This window comes from Suillus paluster, assembly GCF_016628075.1.
Source record: "Suillus paluster strain FC165 chromosome Unknown EDB91scaffold_4, whole genome shotgun sequence".
Classification (NCBI taxonomy): Eukaryota; Fungi; Basidiomycota; class Agaricomycetes; order Boletales; family Suillaceae; genus Suillus; species Suillus paluster.
In genome coordinates, this window is record NW_024537564.1 from 672,315 (window position 1) to 692,375 (window position 20,061).

The following is a 20,061-nucleotide window of genomic DNA, read 5'->3' on the forward strand; positions in this document are numbered from 1 at the left end:
CACCCGGTTCCAGAGTCCCATTTCTCTCCTTGATTTGGACTGTCGATTTTTGTATTATCTAAGTATCTACCCTCCCCGGCGACGTTGGCGCGGTGCTTCTTGCTTCCGACGTGGGGCGACGCAAACTACGGTATATAGCTCGTGGTGACCACTGGTGGACGCAATGCTGGGCATGGCTGAGGTTCTTTCTTTTATTGATGGATCTACGATGATGACTAGATACCGTGACATTAGGTCACCCGTACTTTTGGATGACACGAAATGGCATGACTGCTCGGTCTTCTCACATTTTGATTCTCATGCGTGTATGGCAGGGGTGTGTTTGGGTGTTCTGAACTTCTATGTGACGTGGCAGCAGCCGTGGTGACCGGTCTCCAGAAAACCCATTGTGCACTGCATTGTTATGGACGAATATGCATTGCTAAACCGGGAGAGGTAGCAACATAAGTGTGAGCGAGGAGTACCGACGCACATGGCTAATAGGTAAGTTAGTGGGGATCTCAACATGCAGCAGGCTAGGCTATGCTAAAGATACACGGGCATAATAAACAAGATATATGATAATATGTGCGGAAAGCTCTTATACTTTCTGGTCAACAACAGGTGGGGGGTGCGTAAGCTGAGGGGATTTGGGATGGTGTGATCCTGGCGGTCGAGCGGTAAGGGACGAAGACGAAGATGACGTACGCTGGTGTGAGATGTCAGGTGCTGATGCCCAGAGAGCAGAAGATGTCGACGACTTGGTAGACGTGCTTGATGAGGAAATCCGCGACAGATTTGCTTTCAAAGGGACAGCGCTTCCGTTTATTAGAGCTGGAGTTGAGGCAGACAGAGAATCTCGCTCGGGCCGCGCAGCCGAAACACTTCTCCTCCCAGCCACTACGCTCCTCACAACTCTCGGACCCATCACACCTCTTCCTCTACTCTCCACAGCATGATCTCCATCCGGCAGCAAACTCGCGAGCGATGTAGTCGATCCGTTCACGCGCGGCTTGAGGGTCTCCTCTGAGCTTCGAGGTGAGTTGTGATGAGGGTAAATGCCAGGGCGCGACTGTACCACGCGCTCGTAGTAGAGCATAAATGCCCCTGAACCCTCCTGTACAACCGTCTCTATTCCGCATTCCTTCACTGAGTCGTCGCTGATCCGTAGCCAACCCCGGCCAGGGAGGTACATGGAGTCGACGGCTTCGTCATCGTCGCGCACGGGCCCGTATCGCTGGCACTTTTCGCAGTCGCAGCCAGGTGGGTCGACGAGTCTTGGTGGTGCGAAGCGCCGCGATCCGTAGGATACAGGCCGGGGCTTGCGCCGATAGCAGATGTAGTGACCGAAGGAATGCTGGCCGTAGTGACATACCACAGCAGAAAGACGGTAAATGATTCTTTGCACGGCATATGTGGCAGGTGTAGGAGTTGTGGAACGAGGGAGTAGGGGTGGTTGTGATGAAATGGGGACAGAAGGTTTGGTGGAGAGGTTACCAGAAGTGGTAAATGGTGTGAGATCAAGAAACTCGGGAAACAGAATGCGGACTGTGTTCTTAGCAGCGTAGTGGCCGTAGCTGAGGGATCGATTGAGATGCAATGCGAGAACTTGAGGCGGCTACGGAAGGTCTTAGAAACTCGGGATGCACATAAAAAGCTCAGACTTACTCTTGCGATCATAGCTTGCTTTGTTGATGCTCTGCTGAATACTCTCTCCAGCTTGACGCCCTTGACGTCCTCTTCTAGGCGACCATGTTCTAGGGCAGCCTGCACTCTGTGCTCTAGTTTTCTAGCATCTTTCACCCTCTTCTTCTTCGATACGGAGGCGTTGGGATCTGCGTTCACTGCTGCTGTCAACCTGTCTGCCTCTTGCCTGAGCTTCTGGTACGTGGCTTTCATCGAACATTTACGGCATACGCAGTCGTTGAGCATCTCAAGCTTAGTGTACTCTGCAAGACAATCCTCTAAGCGGCAGCTTGCCTGTGTGGGGGTTAATGTGCGCCGATGACCAAATGAAGGAATACATACAACATATCGGGGTACAGCAAGTTGCCAGCTATCAAAAGCAAAGTGCATGACTGCCTCTGTATAGCCGCACTCAACACAGCTGCGTCTGTTCGCAGTGAGTCCGTCGAACACGCTCTTCCCGATCTCCTTGTTAGCGTCATTGCGAACTTGAGACAGTCCACCTAGACCAAGGTCCCGATGACCTTCATTATCGACAGCAGCAACTTCCTTCTTTATACATTCGGATACGAGTTGGAACAATTCTTGTGCGTCTTGGTGTTCTCGAGAGGAAAAGAGGGAGTTGTGTTTGCTCGGAGAGTGATTGACAAGGGCGGTGATGATGTCAAGTGGACGAATGGAGTGATAAGCGGTGCGAGGTAAGTTGAGGTCTATGGATATGGTATTCAAATACGCGGTTGGGTGCTATGTAATGACGCGCACCTTGGAGTAAATTCAGAAGGGCGTCAACAACCGGTGATGGCATGTCAAGTTGAATGGCCTTGGCTTGCGTGTCTGCAAGATAAGGTTGCAAGTAGGACAAGGAGGCCATTGCCTGATAGTACTAGCGTCAATAAATGAAATGCGATCAGGATCGAGTACTTTACCTGCATAGTTGAATTCATGAAGCAGTACGTTCCGGACATATTGACGAGACCGGGGTAATAGCCATCGTGAACTTCATTTTTGTGGTCTATAATTGATGTCAATCAGTGTATCACATGAGACTAAGTACGTACGTGGTCTTGCATGCCCGTTAAGTTCGATCTGTTCTGTACGAGTGCGTGCAAGTTTCTTCTTGAGTTTTTTAGTTTCATGAGAAGGTCCGGAAGAAGAGTGATTTGATGACCAGTTCCATGGAAAGCTAAAAGAGAAACCTCCAAACACCATAGCTGAACGCCAGGTGGCTGATTCAGAGGATCCAAGGCTGAAGATTGCCTGGACGGAGAGCAGGACAAGAAGCGGGAATAAAACGAAAACGGCAAGGGGGGTTATTTGAAGAAACAGCGGGTCTTTGAGTAAAGATAGAGACCAAGAACGAAGTTCGTCTTGAAGGTTCATGGGGGGGTTAAGTATTTAACTTTCAAACTACTGTCCAAGACATGAGCGGGGCTGGCAATGGCAGCTCGGGCAACACAAACCTTTATGTTCGATGAACAGTACATGCTGCACCACGCAACTATCTAATAAGTAAAACCATTCAATACACATGGCTACCTGGCGCAATGGTAGCGCGTTTGGCTTCGATTGCCAGCGGCACCAAAAGGTTGCAGGTTCGAGTCCTGCGGTGGTCATTTTTTATTATTTTCTTTATTCTTTTGCTTCACGTGATCCAGGCGCGCTTGTCGCGACCATCATCGGACCAAAGGCTTGCTTTCTACTCGAGGTGTTGTTCAGACTCCCATGTCCACCTTATTACTCTCTCAGCACTCATCTAATCCTCTTGAAGTCGGTTCATCTGACGCTCGTAACAAAGCTTACCACCAGGAATATATCTCAGCACAGGACACAAACGGTCACCTCAACCTCACCTCCGAGGACGGTCACAATGGCCTTGACCGACCAGAAATGGTCGAGTACCACAACCATCTCGCGCGTCTTTATTCAAAACAAGGCGTCGTACCCTCAACTATCAAACGAAAGCGTCACCCAGATGAGCTCCCGGTCGTGGATCTTGACGAGAGCATGGAGGTAGCTGACGATATCAACTTTGAAGTTCCGCATGATATGGGCACCCTCGAAGACGACGACGACGACCCTGATGAAGATGCCGACGCGGATGGCGAAACAGACGAAGAGAAGACTTTGTACCTCAAATCACCAGAAGAACAACAAGAGATACAACTAGAAATTGTAAATCTCATCAATGCTGTCCCCTCATTATCAGAAGACTACACCATCGTCGACCGTCTTGGCACAGGCACATTCTCCTCCGTGTATAAAGCCATAGATTTGGCCTACCATCATAAATGGGACAATACCGCGTGGCATGGTTGCCATCCTCCCATATCCTCCGCACACTACCAATCAGCTCCTCATCCTATTGGTAGCAAAGTCTTTGTCGCTATCAAGCGAATATACGTTACGAGTAATCCGGAGCGAATACGAAATGAGATCTCGATCATGGAGGACTGCAGGGGATGTCGTCATACTTGCCAGCTTATCACCGCATTCCGACATCAGGACCAAGTGGTCGCTATCATGCCATATAACCGCAATGAAGATTTCCGAGTGGGTACTCCGGTTCACACATGGAAGAGACTTTAACGTTGGTTCAGGAATTTTACAAAGACCTGTCTATGTCTGGTATCAAAGCATACTTTCGATGTATGTTCCGTGCATTGCGCGATATTCACGCCAGGGGTATCATACACCGGGACGTTAAACCTGCCAACTTTCTGTTTGATCCGCGAACCGGAATAGGCGCCCTCTGCGATTTCGGGCTCGCAAGTGTGAGCTATGAGACATGGGCTTCAGATGGCTCTCATAACACAATGTTTTCAGAGAATGGATGGATCGGCACCGATGCACGGTGCATGCTTGCATACATCTGCCACACGAGAGCATCCTCACGGCAAAATAAGAGGGCGGAATGACTATGACGTCGACCTCTTGAAGAAGATGCAGAGGGAAGCCCGACAGAAAAGCTCGTGGTCAAGCGAGCGTGTTGGTTATCCCGACAAGGATACGAGGTAAGCTTTCGTCCGCAAGTAGTTCGTCTATTGACCCTCCGAACCAGACCGCCCTCGAAAGCAAACAGAGCTGGTACGAGAGGCTTCCGGGCCCCTGAAGTCCTTCTAAAATGCAATCAGCAGACTGGCGGTACGACATATCATTATTAGTCCAATCCACAGGCTGAATACACAGTGCCCAGCCATTGATGTTTGGTCTGCTGGCATGATTCTTTTATTTTTCTTGGCGGGCAAGTTCCCTCTTCTACAATCTAGCGATGATGTAGAGGCTCTCATGGAAATCGCAACCATCATTGGTCGACAGAAAATGGAGAAAACTGCGATCCTGCATAGTAACTACCACGTTTAAGTCATTTTTTTGTGCTTACGAGTCCTGTACAGGTCGAACATTTGCGACAAATGTGCCTTCAATATCGCAAGAGGGCATGAGCTGGCGCGAGTTCGTTGAAAAGCAGAATCCTGACATATTCAAACCTTCTCCGCCAGACCCACGATATTATCCCTACAATGACTTCGAAACACAAACACAAACCACCGCTGGCGCGTCCAGCTATCCACCTCCGTCGTCCTCTTCATCGTATAGCTACAGGCATACCAGTTCTTCTCGATCACGCTCCACCACCCCAACGCGCGCCAGTACACCAGCGCCCCCAACACCTAACTCGCACCGAGCCGACGTCGAAGCTGCTTTGTCTCTTCTTGCAGAGGTAATGCATCCCGAATCAACGCGTCGCATCACGCCGCGCGGTGCATTATACCACCCATTCCTCGCAGACCCATCTGAGCCCGAGGACGACGACCTATTTCCGCATCAATTTGGAGATGGCGTATGTGGAAAGTGGCATTTCGTGGATGAGGGGGACGAGCAGTGTGTGATTATATATGATGGAGAGGAGGAAAAGGTGAGGAGAGTGATGTCCGGGGAGGGTATAGCTATTGGGAGGTGGCCGTGTGAGTTCCATAGAAAGGAGTGTTATGAGGTATAAGAATTGGAAGATGTAAAATGAACGTGTTTTTATTGGAAGGCAGAAGAACAAAAATAGAGTGACAACGGGCTCGAACCTGCAACCTTTGGAGGACAGACAAGCAAAAAGATGACCACCGCAGGACTCGAACCTGCAACCTTTTGGTGCCGCTGGCAATCGAAGCCAAACGCGCTACCATTGCGCCAGGTAGCCATGAGTGTTGTCCTTCTATCACCTTCAGAACCTTGGTGCAGAAAGGATCTACCCAAATCGGCTACTGCGGTTAAGTTCTAGCCCCTGCTAACTTGGAGTTCAGTTCCGCCAACAACCATGGCGCTCGATTGGACGATGCTGGATGCAAGACATCAACCTATACCCTTACGTGATGAGACCACCATCATGTCCATAGATCGTGATTCCCAAGTGGAGTTTTCCTTGACCATACCCGACGCGCCACCTTCGGGCACTGCTGTCACCGGGGGCAATGGCGGGGTGAAGAAGATGAAGGAGAGAGGGAGACTTTGGCTGACGAACCAGCGAGTACGCTCATGCCTTCCTCTTAATATCGGTGTCTCCGGAATGGATCTGACTTCGATGTGCACCAGCTGATCTTTACAACGCCCAAAGAGGGAAAGACCAAGCCGTCATTCGAATCGCTATCGGTACCGCTGGACGCAGTCCTGTCCACCAAGTTCGAGCAACCTTACTTCGGTTCCAATTACTTGGTGCTTGATCTCAGGCCTTCGCCGGGTGGTGGGCTTACAGACGGCACGAACGTCGAGATCAGGTTTTATGACAGGGGGTTGTTTGAGTTCGTGAGCTTTTTGGAGAAGACGCGTGAAAGAGCCCTTTATATGAAGAGACAAACTGCCATGGAAGACGACGAGAACTTGCGTGAGTGCCCCTTCCACACACAATCCATTTGAGCTAATAGTAATGGCGAGGATAGCTGCATATACGTCATCCAGTTCCGCACCTGGAGCTTCGAATTCATATCCGGATACCCCCCCTGGATACGTCGCTTGAAATCACCTCATTCACCCAGCACAAGCATAATTCTTTGTATCAACAACGTCGGACTTTTACGATAGATGTATTCTGTACAGTATTTCTACTGAATTTCCAGTCTTGTCATCCATGCTACGTGTTATAATCATTAATGCGTTGTTACATTTTCTGATGACAACGCCCTCAATTTTACAGCGATCTGTTATTAAATTCTACGCCGAGGCTTGCAGCTTTTATACCTGTTGTATGGGGCGGTTTTGGGTCACAGGCAAATATTCCCGCTGCAACCTTAATGGCTCCATTGTAGGTGGCCGTACCGAATCAGTTCACTGTCACGGCTCTTGATGTCCTAAGAATATGCTTAGGCCCATCTGCACTGCAACAGGCAGCTATATCCCGTCAAATTGAAGGCAATTATGAGGGTAGGCTCCTCGAAGATACCCTGTGTCTTCGCTCGCCAGACTACCTAACGGGAGTTCTTCTTGGTTATGGTTTTTTTTTAATCTAAATTTTGTCCTGTTGAGAGAAGTACTCCATGTAGGACAGTCCAATCTAGTCTAAGGGACCCCCTGACGCATGTGCACGAACGCCCTGGTGTGAGGCATACCCCCGCGATTCCGCCGGCCGTTTTAGACGTGCCACCCGGTGACTTTGTATGTACGCGCATTGAGTGAATTGCTATCGTTCTCGACAAGCTTCAACATAGGGCAGTATGCGATGATCAAAGCAGTGCGAGCGAATATTGTTGTAAGTTACTCCATGACCTTGCCAGTCGCTCTTCATCTCAATGTCACTCAATGCTATCCGGGATTCCCACAAGAGACACTCCAGATTTTCGATGTCGCCATCTATGCCAGAGTAGGTATAGGCACCTTTTACTCTATTATGTCTAGGTTCCTCCCAGTCACCACTCCCGGAAGTTTTGTAACTCCCAAGATACGTTTCATACTCGAGAACACATGAGGTAACTCATACTCATTTTATAGAAGATCCAGTGCACGATCGACTCGGAAAGATTAATATTAGAGGCATCCCCCTCCCACCAAATACTCCGGTGACTTATCTAGAAAGCTTGAACCGCCACTACAGCTCACTACAGGTGGACTTTCGATGAATCTTAATTAAAGGAACGAGGGTACCCCACTTTCAATATTTGTCGTTTGTCATTGCCTTCATGTGGCCATCGCAAGGATTGCGTTTATTTATATGTCACATTATATCTGATACTGCGAAAATCACCACGATGGGTATTGGCTAATCACCGAGGTCTCGGCCCAGCTCGGCCCCCTCGGCCTCCGAACGGTTATTCAAGATAGACCCTCCTCAGGAACTGCGCAAAGCGACGTCAAGCCGTTGCTTAAGCTCATCTAGCATCACGGTATGTCAAAATGGCCAAGCAATAAACTTGGGGCTATTTGTTCTCTTGGCTTCATCGTTCAATGAAGACACGTATCGTACAATCATGAATCGCCAATCAACGTTACTGAATCAAATATATTGAAGTTGCAAGACTAAGACACATACCATTTATTTTTATGTGCCACTGCTGTCAACCGCATGCGTCGTAGTTTCAGTCTGATGCCATCATGCATCAGCTGAGCAGTGTGGTGTGGTGTGGGACTCAGAGAGGTCATTTAATGCGAATCGGTAAAGTAGGACCATGGAACATACTACATCATGAATGCCACCAATTCCAGCACTGTAATCACCCAAGGCGAGGATGCTCCCTTTTCCGTTGTAACATTTAATGCATACGTCATTATTGGACCAATGGTGTTGTCTGCGCTCGTTAACGCCTGCTTCTTTGGCGTTCTCATCGTCCAGATCTATGTGTATTATGCAAATTTCGCCAACGATCATCGAGCGATGAAGCTCACGGTCAGTGAAATGGGCATGAGAAACATGAAATACTGACTCGATTCTCAGGTAGCAGCCATCTTGTAAGTGGCTTGTGTAGTTTTCCCGCCTGCCCCGACCAGCCAAAATGTGTAGAGCATCACAGATTGCACATGTGATTTGTGTGTCGGCGACACTATGGAACCTTACTGTCAGCGCCTACGGAAACCCTTCATCGCTCCAGGTCTTCCCATTGGGAGCAGACGCGGCTATCCTCTTCACTGGAATTACAGGGTTGCTGGTAGAGGTAAGATCCTTCATCAAATTTGATGGAGATACTCACCAGCGTGTAGTCGTCCTTCGCATTTCGACTATGGAAGCTTTCGAAAAGACTTCCTCTACCCCTTCTCTCGCTGGCACTCTGTTTACTAACTCAGTCTATTGCGTTCGTGATGAGTGTGAAAGCTTTCCTTATGACAAGCCTTGCGACATTCGTAGCCGATCAAAACCCACTGATCACGCTTGCGTTCACTTCGCGTGTGGTTTGTGAACTGACTCTCACCCTGTCCATTGCGTGGTACCTGAGGAAGCAACGGTCATCGACGTTTTCGAGGCATGTTACATCACTTCCAATTCGTTCTATTGCAATGATTTTGCAGGACAACGAGCACGATCGACCGTATGGTTCTGTGGACTATCGGTAAGCACTGTGCTCATCATCGCAGATATGACTCATGGCCTTTCAATCACCCCGCAGAAACTGGCTTAACAACCAGGTATGTGGAAACACGAGGTTCCTGGTGTGTCGAGGCTAATGTCATGTTGAGCCTGAATGGAATCCTTGTCATGAGCTTCGTAAGAAACCCTTTCTTGGCCGTGCGGTGCCGAACTGATTGTGAATACTAGTTCCTAGTGATGAAGCAGAATTGTGAGTGAACCAGGATATCTTCTTCGTCGCGAAGTGAACATTTTTCAGATATATGGGTTGGATTATATGCAAACCTTGCGACCGGTCTGTGTTCAAATAAGCACGTATTCGAAACACTTACCTAGGGCTTGTCTTTCAGTGAATGCAAACTCATTGCTGGCATCGTGAGCCTGTCCAATTAATTTGGTGACATATATTCACGCAATTGCAGGCTAAACGGCAGATTAATATTCCGAAAGTTGCCGTACGAAAGCTTACACATGACATCTCTGAGTAATGCAGGTGATGGGGGTATCAAATCACAGGTTCGTAGATGTGTCGCCTTATAATGCAGTCTACTGATGTCGTGTGAAGCCTTTTGTGATCGATGTCACACAGACATCGACTCGGAGTTCCCCCAGAGGCTTAATACGATGACAGCGAAGTCTAGGTCGAGAAACCCGAAAATGTCGACTCATGAGTCATGTGTTCTATGGCGAGGTACCTTTGCTTTTGAATCAGTTGCTATTCAAGTTCGCCAACTTTTATGCTAGTACGTACGTAACATGTATGCGAGGAGGGAAGAGTCATTTCTCTCAGTGTTGCAGTGACTCACGCAGACGTTGTATTTTCCGCTTGAAATCAAGTGGTGTCAGACAACCAAGAAGGGCAACACGCTTCTGCGCACGAGTTGTTAGTCTCCGGTGGCTGGTTCGCATGATGGCACTCGATAGAACTCTATGCGATGTAGTATAAGACAACTCACTGGCAAATGTAAAATGACGCAACCCAAATAAGGAAATAAATTTCAACAAGATGAGCCAGGCCACCACCGAGCGTCTGACTCTCATAGTGTGCAGATATTGCGTTCTGAATCTCACCTTTGCAAGCCGCTGCGAACGATGTGTTCCCCGCAAGCGTAACAAAAGTGAGTGTTACAGCCCAGCGAGATGCACTACGATAGTGTCAATGTTAGTTGAACGACGTGCCTGTCTAGAAGTAGATCACTGGCACGCACAGCCATATGGCTACATCCCCCCCTGGATCGGTGTTTTGCAGTCTGTCAATGATGATAAGTAACAGCAAAGCTGATGGGAAGAGCCTATACTTGGACAGTATTTCCATCTGTGCTGCTTCATTAAAAGGTCCAATTCCGAGGTTTCGTCACAAGACGCCGATGGTAATGGAGTGGCTCACTGGCACCTCAACATGCGTCCTCTTTATATACTACGTGAGCGCACCCGCTTAGCACTGAACTGCAGCTGATTATCGTTTGAAGCGCTTTTTGCTGCCAAGGATCTCACAGACCTACAACGCTAGCCATGCACTCCGCGCACATCAATCCGGCCTCATGCTTCGTCTTAATGAGTCCCTCGTAGGATTCAAGGAGAAACAGGTGGGATGTTTCGCTATCCTACCAAAGCCCGTGATATATAAAGAGGAACCGGAATACGCAGACTGCCATTTGCTAGATGACATTCTTGCATGTCGCCGCAAGGCCGACATTGACGACGAGGATGCCAGTGACACCTCGAATGTCTCGATTTTGCGTTCTGCTATTGAGGAACTGAGTCGTTCAAAGGAAGGCACAGAGAGAATAGCCACAAGTGATTTATTCAGCCATCTCGAAGACAAGCTTCCATGGTTGAAGGGAGAACAAGGTGCTAAGTGTCAGGTTAGTACTCCATCTACCTTTGACGTCATAGGCTTATCTGGTCGCACAGAATGACCTCTGGCAAACACTCAATGAATCCCCTCTGTTCACTTCCACCTCGCCAAAATCTTCGTCTTCTTCGTCTACCCCCGAGCATTCCTCTCGCATCCTCTGGACATATGTTCCTCCTCCAGTATCCCCTCCTCCGCCCATGATGCTCGCTCTCGACACTCTGCAAGCTGCACTTCTACGTAACGCACCAACCGCTCCGCTCTCCAAAATTGAAACAGCGCCGCTTCGCCCTGCACAGCGAACCCTTCAAGCGCTCACAGATTTCACCGGGTACATCACCACTCGAACATATTCATTCGGGTTAAATATGCGCGGCATCAACGGGTCACCTACGACGGGCAGTGCTGACGTAGATGAAATACGCCGCGAGATACGCGCACTGAAAGGTCTAGTTCTCAATAGACGGCCGTTTTTACCCAATGTCGGGCTACCGCGCACTTCAAGTGAGCCATCGAAACTTGCTGGCGTACGAATTGTCGCATCTCTGTACAGACAATGTGCTAGTTCTATACATGTCACGCACCTCTAGGAAACTGAATGACGCAGTTCGTTCCAACCTGTCGCCACCCGCGCTCAATCTATATTGAAACAACTTATCCACCACTGCTTGCCCGATCAACTTTGTCGTGAAGTCCATCTTTTCCTGCTCAGGACGCTCTTCAAATTGGTCTTCTTCACCCGAGCACACACCGAGTACGTCAACGCTAACGAAGATCAACCCACTGGTTAAGGAGACGTTTCCGCTGATGGCCGTCATTCAGTTCATCTCCACCCCACGGGCCTCCGTTTGTGCAATACACTGTAAGCAGAAGGGGAACAAGCTGATCTTGAGCTGGCATTGACCTTGCTTGGCAAGGTGATGTTTTGTTACACACCAAATTGTTAATGGACCTTGCTTCACAAGGTAATTCTTAGGTGGCAATCTGCTGGCATTGCATATATCATCGGATAGGTTCTTCCGGTACATCGCCACGAAGAACAATATCCAGCACATAAAATCAAGGCGTCTTCCTACTGTCCCCTTCAAATTTATTTGATCCTATATCACATCCTCAGAAACAATGCATTTATCCCTCGTCCTCGTCGTTGCTGCTGCTTTGACAGCATCAATATCTGCCAGCGATTTTGACAGTGAGAAATGTGCTTTTTTTTGCGTGCATAACCGCCAGTGCAATACCTGCCCTATTTCGTCTGGATGTGTGAGTATGAATAATTTGCATCCTGGATTTGACCACATGACTCACTGGCGTGGTAGATCCTTCTTGAATGCCGCCCCTGGGTGAGTCGTGTTTCTACTTTCACATTGGTGCAGTATGGTTGATGGCACGACGCGCGAGTTACTAGTAGTAGTTTGTTTTTTGCGGATCAACGTGTTTGCTTCTGAACAACTTTTAATGCTGCTCGAGCCTCGAGCAATGGAGATCTTGGAATAGAAGAAATCTCAAGCACTTCCGAAGAAGTAGAATACATAGAATATGACTGAAGTACCTACAATGTAGTTTTGTAGTCTCGTTGTAAGCTTGAACACTCACTTTTAAATGCTACGTTTGTTACTTGATAGTGTTTAGCTAGTTTGCAAGCCTTATTGCAAGCTTTGGTGCAGTGGATGTGCATATCTTATATGCAAATGTATGCTGGTCACACTAGTTCCTGGAGATGTTGATAACAGTACTGGGGTAAGTCTAGACCAAGTTAATTTTTCCAGTCTGACATCCTTGCAATTTCTGTGTTTGGGCATCCCGCACATCAAAGATCAAGCCACCTCCCCCCCAGTGGTGGGTGAATAACTTTTGAATTTGAATGAGCCAGTCATGACTTTGCCAGTGTCTAAGCTTCATATCCACACTGATGATCATCCCATGACCCACTCACCAGCAGCACACATACCTGAGATGCAGTCAACATGCTAGTGACCTTGAAATATTTTTGCAATCCCCCTCTTGACATCATGGACATTGAGCTCCCCAACTATCAACATCAGAACTCCCACCACCTGTGACAACCAAGTGACACCCCATCAATAGTCCATACTGCCTGCTCACAAACTCTTGCACCTCCTCAAACTCCTTCCCAGCCTGCAAGTCCCAATGCTGGGTGGTCTTGTCATCAGATCTGCTGATCATTCACTCACTGTCCAGATAGTAGACAATACATGAAACTCAGCCATTTAAGGTTTATGGCTCAAGCTCCATCAGCAAACTAGGATTTTCACCACAGGCCTCACAGGCCTCACAAGCATGCCACAAGGTTACCACAAGGTCACAAGCTTTGACAGTGCTTACAAGTCTAACTCCATAGTCTTAACTCCATAGCCTTAAATTGATAGTCTAGTATAATAGTCTCAACTTGATGGTCTTAACTCAATAGTTTAATATGATAGTCTAAACTCAATAGTCATAATACTGTTTTTCTATAAGTAGCTATTATGGCTACAAATAGCTACTAGCTACATCAGGAAAACTCAAATGTTCTTGAATGAACTTGATGCACTTAAATCTATCGCTAAGACAACTAAGTAGACTAAGGATGAATTGTGGCTTAATTGTAGCTTAGCAAAACATCAACTAAGAGGAATCAAGGTAAAGTAAGGACACAAAACAAACCCAAGAGAATCAAGTCAACTACAAGATGTGGGTGCTAATGATTAAAGTATGAGTCCTAAGTCTCATGTAAGACAGGTAAGTCAATGGGGTCCCTAAAATGCAATTTCAAATCTGTTGTGAGAAAGGAATCCTGAGTAGGTACTTGTTATGACCAATGTTCACCAATAATGATGAAGGCGAGCACACAACCACTAGGACTCAGTCAAGAGGATAATGAACAAGATGGTATTGAGCGTGAACGTCTAAGTCACTACAAGCGTAGGAAACGAAGAGGTTAAGTCTAAGGAGCACTTACGCTAACTAACCTACTTTTATACATAACATTGAATAGGAGTCTTTAAAAGAAATCAGCCAATGAGAAAAGAGTCGTACGATACTGCAGATGACTAAGTATGACTCATGATATATAAGCGAATGAGTAAGACGGCAACTAAACAGAAACCCAAGTTCCGACTGGTTCTTCTTTGGGAAGCGAGATTGTTCTAGCCCATGGAGTAGGGGAGCCAATCGGAGAAACCACGGGTGATATGTGAAGAGGTGAAGGTGTGACAGGATGAGGAGTCACGTGACCGGTTCAGGTACTGGAAGTAGCCGAAGGAAAACCGAGAAATGAAAAATGGTTCGTATTAGGAATTCGTGACAGTACTAGAGAGCTAGTATGATATTCCTATGAGAGCGAGTATTACTAGTTGTCCCAAGGGGGTTGCTACTGAGAGATAATCTTCTTCTGAATGATGCAGACACTTGCGGTAGAGTTGCGTGCAAGGCAAGAAATGTGGATGGGTTACGGGTGAAGATGCTGATGCACACTGTGGTGCGATAAGACAGGTGTAATGCAGATCCGGCATGGGGCACATATAACATAGTATGAGGTAATGGGTAATGGGTTTTAACAAGGTAATGGGTTTCAGCAGGGTGTGCGGGTCTATGCAAGGTTCACCAGGATCTATTCTAGGACTCACAACAAGGTAAAGGCTATACAAACCATCACTAGTTTAATCTCACTAAGGGTTGTGGCTACTCAGGGAAGATAGGTGGAACAGGAATCAATTGTGCAAGGTAAAGAATGATGTAGCTAATGATAGTGACTCCAGACACCAACTTGGGTGGAAGGGATGTAGAGGAGTGAGGAATAGTGAGTCTGTGATGGGTTTATATCATAGTCTGTAGCATATTGGAATGTCGTAGGTGGTACTGGAACACACAAGCAAGAACACTGCGAGATAGTATGTAAGGAGCTTTTACTGACCTTGTGTATGGGAATGCATATGTAAAGGACCTACAGGTGGTCAAGGTAAATGAAAGCAAGCTAATAACACACTAATGGGGATAGATGGACAGTGGATGGACATGGTAGGACTGACCGGGCGCTTATAATGGGATGTGTACACATTGTGAACTGGAATAAGATATGCGGTGCACGCAGGTGCAAGCACAACTGTCTGCAAGGTATCCAGAGTACCTCAGAGCGTGAATAGGAGTTGTCAGACTAGCATGGGAATAGTTGGTGATACAGGCCTACAGTGAGGACGATCCTCACACTGTGGTGATCAATATACTTGTTAACACAGTAAGCTTGAAATATATCAAGGGATTGTGCAGGTGAAAGATGCTTTGGTAAAAAGTCTCTTCCATAGATGGCAATAAGATGTGCAGCATGCACAATAGTATCAAAGTGGATAACAGTGGCCTTGTGTGACCCATCTATATTAAACTCTGGTTGTACAATCCACATCCCTGTGTCATCATTGGGTCTGTTGTTGGTACAAGAACAAATGTACAACTGCACATGGATAGAATTGTCCATGGAAAGTGTTAAGGTCATGCTCAAGGGGAGGAGAACTCGAAGGGCTTGGCTTCAGCTTGTGCACTGCACCCCTTACCCAAGTATGTGTCCTTAATTTCCAGAAGGCAGGAGGGAAGTCTGATGAAGTCCAGGGAAGTCCGGAGGTCAGACACAGGAGGGGTTTGGCAGAACTCTGGAGATTCAGTAGATGCAAGAGTAAGACTACTGTGGACAAGTCCAGAGTAGAAACGGAGCAGAGATAGACTACCCTAAGGTAGAGCCAGAGGTATAGTCTAAGGAGTTGATCCAAAGACCTGGAGGTAGACAGGAGGTGAGACTCAAGTCCAGAGAAGCAGGAATAAGCAGGAACTAAGATGATATTCCAACTGAGGAGGTACAGAGTGTTACAGGAGTTTACATACTGTAGGTATCGAGTAAGTAATCAGTCAGCATAGTAAAATGCTATGTATGAAGCATGTGGAAAGCCTATTAGTAAGTCTATAATGGATCAAATAAATGGAGTCGGAAATGAATACAGAGAAATGGATCAGTAAGCAAGGCAGAAAGGAGTATGACCAGTAGCTGGAGAGTAGTAATCTAAAAGGAGATGGGTGTAAGGTTGGGTTTAGACCTGGAGATGAAACCGGAGCACCAGATGGAAATTAGGATGGAAGTCTGGGTCTAACAAGTGAGGATCTGGAGTTCCAGGTCTGGAAATCGTTACGACTAGGATAGTTCTTCTTCAGCGTTCCAATAAAGGATGATTGAGGCTGAAGTGTATTGCAAGTTCTAAGATCAAAGGTTCTGGCTAGTTGAGTGTCAAGGGCTTGCTAGATCAAGTATTCAGGCTAGTCTGCTGGGAGGCAGCTAGATTGGTGAACTCAAAGTATCAGGAGAGAACCTAGTAGATTCAAGTTAAGGAATACAAGTACAGAAAACATGATATATATATGTAACAAGGAGGTAGTTTAGGGCTGGTCTGTAGGTGGATGAACCTATCAAGAAAGGTAAGTGAGAATAGGAAGACAATATCAGCCAATCAGAAAAGGAGATGAGAAATGGTATGATGTTGGATCGACCAATCAGGGAATAGTATGAGTAATCATCTGCATAAGCATGATGAGTAAGCATATAGGTAAGTGTTCATGTGTTGGATGTGTTGATAAGCAGTCATGAGACTCGATGAGTAAGTAAAGAAAGAAAGAGAAAAGAAAATATAGTGCCATTGTAATATTACCCCCTTCATATCGTTGAAGTTACTGACTGCAACCTAGTCAAGCCTTGCATCGTTGAGGTGGATGGGGTCTACATTGACCTCATTGTAGGAGAGTAAGTCCTCTTCTTGCGCTGCGTCCTCTTGTGCTTCCCACTCAGCTAGATGGGTGTAGAACCCTTCAGTGTTGCTAGTCATCCCCCTGAATGCGCTGATGGTTTCTCCTCATAGAGAAGGACAATATGGAGAAAGGTGTCCTGGAGAGAGTGTCCTGCAGACCCTACACCTGTAATATGGGCAGTTTTTGTGATGGTGCCTGAGTTCCTTGGATATGTGACAAACAATGTTGTTGAAGGGAGGACTAGGGGTCTCTTCCTTAGGAATGGGAGTCGGTGATGGTGGGGTCATTGGGAGAACTGCAGGGTTTGTTGGAGGAGGGGTATAGATTTCTGGCTGTGAGCAACGATCTTTATAATATTGGGGAGTAGGACAAGTAAGACCAATGGTCATGATAGTTGTTTGTTTGGTAGGGTGTTTTCGTCCAGTGCTCATTTTGGCGGCTTTACGAGGGGATGGTTCTTCTATAGGGGATGGAGTGGTAGGTGGTAAGACTGGGAGGATATGAGGGGAAGGTGGTGTGTTTGTAGTGGTGGCAAGGTGTTTGGTGACGGTGTGGATTGTGACCGCTACATCGTCTCTGAAAGTTTTAGGGAAGAGAATCTGGATGGTGTTCCTAATCTTTCGATTGAGGTAGCGAAGGCGAGTAGCGGTGTCAACACTGGTAATGTTGGGGATGATGTCTTCTTCAATGGAATGGGTATCACAGAACATGGAAAGGAGGTACATAGAGATATGGTCATTTCTGTTGATGAAAATCTTTTCGAGTTCAAGAGCATGTTGGCGGCTAAGGAGGGTGGTGTCAAAGAGGGCTTGATGTTCTTGTTGTTCAAAGAGTTCATAGTTTTCAAGATTGTGATGGGAAGAGGTGGAAGAGGAGCTGGATGAAGTAGACATGGTGCTTTAGTGGTTTTGTAGGATAAGAATTTGGGAGAGTTTGAGCCACTTTTTATAGGTTTTCAGGACTTCAGGGGCATTTTCTAAGGCATCTTCCGGAAGCCATGTGTTGTCTGCAGATGAGTAACCTTTTCACGACATGAGGTAGTGGCGTCTCCCTTTTTGTCCTTTGTGAGCCAGTGTCACGAATTCCAAACACGAATCATTTTTCGTTCCTCAGCTTTCCTTCAGCTACTTCCAGTTACCGAACCAGTCACGTGACTTCACTTCCTGTCACACCTTCACCTCTTCACATATCACCCATTGCTTCTCCGATTGGCTCCCCTACTCCACAGGCTAGAACAATTTCGCTTCCTAAAGAAGAACCAGTCAGATCTTGGGTTTCTATTTAGTAGCTGTCTTACTCATTTGCTTATATATCATGATGTCATGATCAGTCATCTGCAGTATTGTATGACTCTTTTCTCATTGGCTGATTTCTTTCATACTCAGATATCTCCTATTCAATGTTATGTATAAAAGTAGGTTAGTTAGCGTAAGTACTCCTTAGACTTAACCTCTTCGTTCTCTACAGTTGTAGTAGACCTAGACGTTCACGCTCAAATCTATCTTGTTCTCATCATCATCTGTGACCGAGTTTTAGTGGTTGTTGTCTGACTTTACCATTCGGTGAACTCAGTTCATAACAACCAGGATAGTGTCCACTTTGTATTCTTCTTCACCATTAATTACGTCAGGTGGTGGTTTGGGGAAGTTCAGACCATGGATTTTGGTTTCCTGATAGAATGATAACTCAAAAGCATGGAACGTGGGGTGAACCTTCCATTGTTCTGGGAGACAGAGTTTAAAAGTGATAGGGGAAAGAATGGCGGTGATTGGGAAGGGGCCATATCACATTGGAGCAAGCTTCTTTGATGGAAGGTAAGTCATGAGGTGTGTGGCAGAGAGCCAAACCTTGTCCCCAATTTTCCAGGGTTCATACTTCTTTCCATGAGAGCATTCTGCCATTCACTGTCTGGCAATGTTATGGCATGCAAGGGCTTCTTCTCAGATCTTTTGCAGATAAGTGATTCATTCTTCTGATGCAGGGATGTCAGTTGGAGGGAAGGCATAAGGAATTCCTCAGGGTATATATCCCATCATGAGGAAGAAGGGGGAAGCATTGCGTACATTGTGTTTTCAGTGATTATGAATGAATTCTGCCATGGGAAGGTGCTTTACCCAGTCAGTGGGTGCTGAATGACAATAGATGCGGAGGTAAGTTTCAAGTTCTTGGTTTAGTTGTTCAGTCTGTCCATCAGTCTGGGGATGATAGGCAGTAGAAAGGGCTACTTCATAGTCAAGGAGTCTTCCAAGCTCTTTGGAGAACTTTGATGCAAATTGTGGGCCATGATTGGAGATAAGTTTGTCATGTAGGCCAAATCGGAGGAAGACTTTTTTGAAGAAAAGTCGGGCAACTCCTTCAGAAGTGATGGTTTTTTTGCAAGGAGTGAGAATCACCCCCTTTGTAAGACCATGGTCTACCATGACCATGATGGAATCAAAATCATAGGAAACAGGGAGGTCGGTGATGAGATCTACGGAGATCTGGGAAAATGGTCGCATGGCGGAGGATGGAATCGGTGTCAGGGGTGGAGTAGTTCAGGGTGGGTATTGAATTTCATCTGTTGGCATATAGCACAGCCTTCTATGTATTTTTGGATAAAGGAGCCCATCTGAGGCCACCAGTAATCGTGTTTAATGAGTTCTTTGGTTTTGAAGTGACCCGGGTGACCTGCAGTGGGATGATCATGGTGAAGAGAAAGGACATGGGAGTGGAGATGGGGAGGTACGTAAGTGCAGGTTCTTGTATTGTAATATGTTATTGGTAAAAGACCAATCAGAAAGGGAGGAAGTCATAGGGGGAAGCAGAGGCCATCTAGAGCCTTGCTGGCAGCTAATATGATCGGATCAGAGATAGGATCAGGCGAATGGAGGGCATTTTCGAAGTCAGTATCTAAAAGGCGAACAAAAAGAGAATTGGGGAGAAGAGTGATATCTGTATTATCAAGAGAATCAGGAAGGTGATCTGGTCGTCATGAAAGAGCATCTGGGGCAGCTAGTTTGCTCCCAGGGACATGGTCAAATTCTAGGTCAAATTTGGAAAGTGTCAGTTGCCATCTGGCTTGTCTATGGGTAAGTTTCTGAGAAGAATGGAAATAAAGGAGATTCTTGTGATCGGTGAAAATAATAACAGGGTGTGGGTTCCCTTTGAGGTAGTGGCGCCAGTTCTTCAGGGCGCATATGATGGCAAGGAGTTCCCTGTCATAGATCTGGTAGTTTCATTC

At 46.8% G+C, this 20,061-nt stretch overlaps 6 protein-coding genes and 2 non-coding genes across 8 annotated transcripts; 5 read left to right on the forward strand and 3 right to left on the reverse strand.

The window, feature by feature from the left end:
- Positions 1–580: 580 nt before the first annotated feature.
- Positions 581–2,874, reverse strand: EDB91DRAFT_1044898 (uncharacterized protein; the record flags this gene model as incomplete). Its single annotated transcript, XM_041313151.1, has 6 exons — positions 581–1,597; positions 1,648–1,959; positions 2,008–2,375; positions 2,428–2,539; positions 2,592–2,677; positions 2,724–2,874. The coding sequence occupies 6 exons, from the start codon at positions 2,872–2,874 to the stop codon at positions 581–583; spliced, it is 2,046 nt and encodes a 681-aa protein (XP_041182584.1).
- Positions 2,875–3,195: 321 nt separating this feature from the next.
- On the forward strand, positions 3,196–3,278 carry EDB91DRAFT_t25. The gene has a single exon. It is a non-coding gene; the product is annotated as a tRNA-Arg (tRNA).
- A 49-nt stretch (positions 3,279–3,327) lies between these two features.
- EDB91DRAFT_1102937 (kinase-like protein) lies at positions 3,328–5,753 on the forward strand. The gene is made up of 6 exons (XM_041317312.1): positions 3,328–4,215; positions 4,263–4,436; positions 4,489–4,676; positions 4,724–4,806; positions 4,859–5,008; positions 5,058–5,753. Exons 1-6 carry the CDS (start codon positions 3,388–3,390, stop codon positions 5,660–5,662), a joined length of 2,028 nt encoding a protein of 675 aa, XP_041182585.1. The 5' UTR covers positions 3,328–3,387; the 3' UTR covers positions 5,663–5,753.
- An 18-nt stretch (positions 5,754–5,771) lies between these two features.
- EDB91DRAFT_t30 lies at positions 5,772–5,854 on the reverse strand. The gene has a single exon. It is a non-coding gene; the product is annotated as a tRNA-Arg (tRNA).
- A 1-nt stretch (position 5,855) lies between these two features.
- EDB91DRAFT_520369 (uncharacterized protein) lies at positions 5,856–6,804 on the forward strand. The gene is made up of 3 exons (XM_041327561.1): positions 5,856–6,181; positions 6,247–6,535; positions 6,591–6,804. Exons 1-3 carry the CDS (start codon positions 5,972–5,974, stop codon positions 6,665–6,667), a joined length of 576 nt encoding a protein of 191 aa, XP_041182586.1. The 5' UTR covers positions 5,856–5,971; the 3' UTR covers positions 6,668–6,804.
- Positions 6,805–8,326: 1,522 nt separating this feature from the next.
- EDB91DRAFT_1343546 (uncharacterized protein) lies at positions 8,327–9,413 on the forward strand (the record flags this gene model as incomplete). Its single annotated transcript, XM_041325782.1, has 7 exons — positions 8,327–8,527; positions 8,576–8,589; positions 8,642–8,792; positions 8,839–9,185; positions 9,243–9,261; positions 9,313–9,340; positions 9,392–9,413. Coding segments are annotated over 7 exons (780 nt in total), but the record flags the coding sequence as incomplete, so codon positions are not given.
- A 1,156-nt stretch (positions 9,414–10,569) lies between these two features.
- EDB91DRAFT_1044603 (uncharacterized protein) lies at positions 10,570–11,647 on the forward strand (the record flags this gene model as incomplete). The annotated part of the gene is made up of 3 exons (XM_041313138.1): positions 10,570–10,623; positions 10,672–11,067; positions 11,117–11,647. The coding sequence occupies 3 exons, from the start codon at positions 10,570–10,572 to the stop codon at positions 11,645–11,647; spliced, it is 981 nt and encodes a 326-aa protein (XP_041182588.1).
- Positions 11,648–15,210: 3,563 nt separating this feature from the next.
- On the reverse strand, positions 15,211–15,528 carry EDB91DRAFT_1044528 (uncharacterized protein; the record flags this gene model as incomplete). The annotated part of the gene is made up of 1 exon (XM_041313132.1): positions 15,211–15,528. One exon carries the CDS (start codon positions 15,526–15,528, stop codon positions 15,211–15,213), a length of 318 nt encoding a protein of 105 aa, XP_041182589.1.
- Between the last annotated feature and the right edge of the window lie 4,533 nt (positions 15,529–20,061).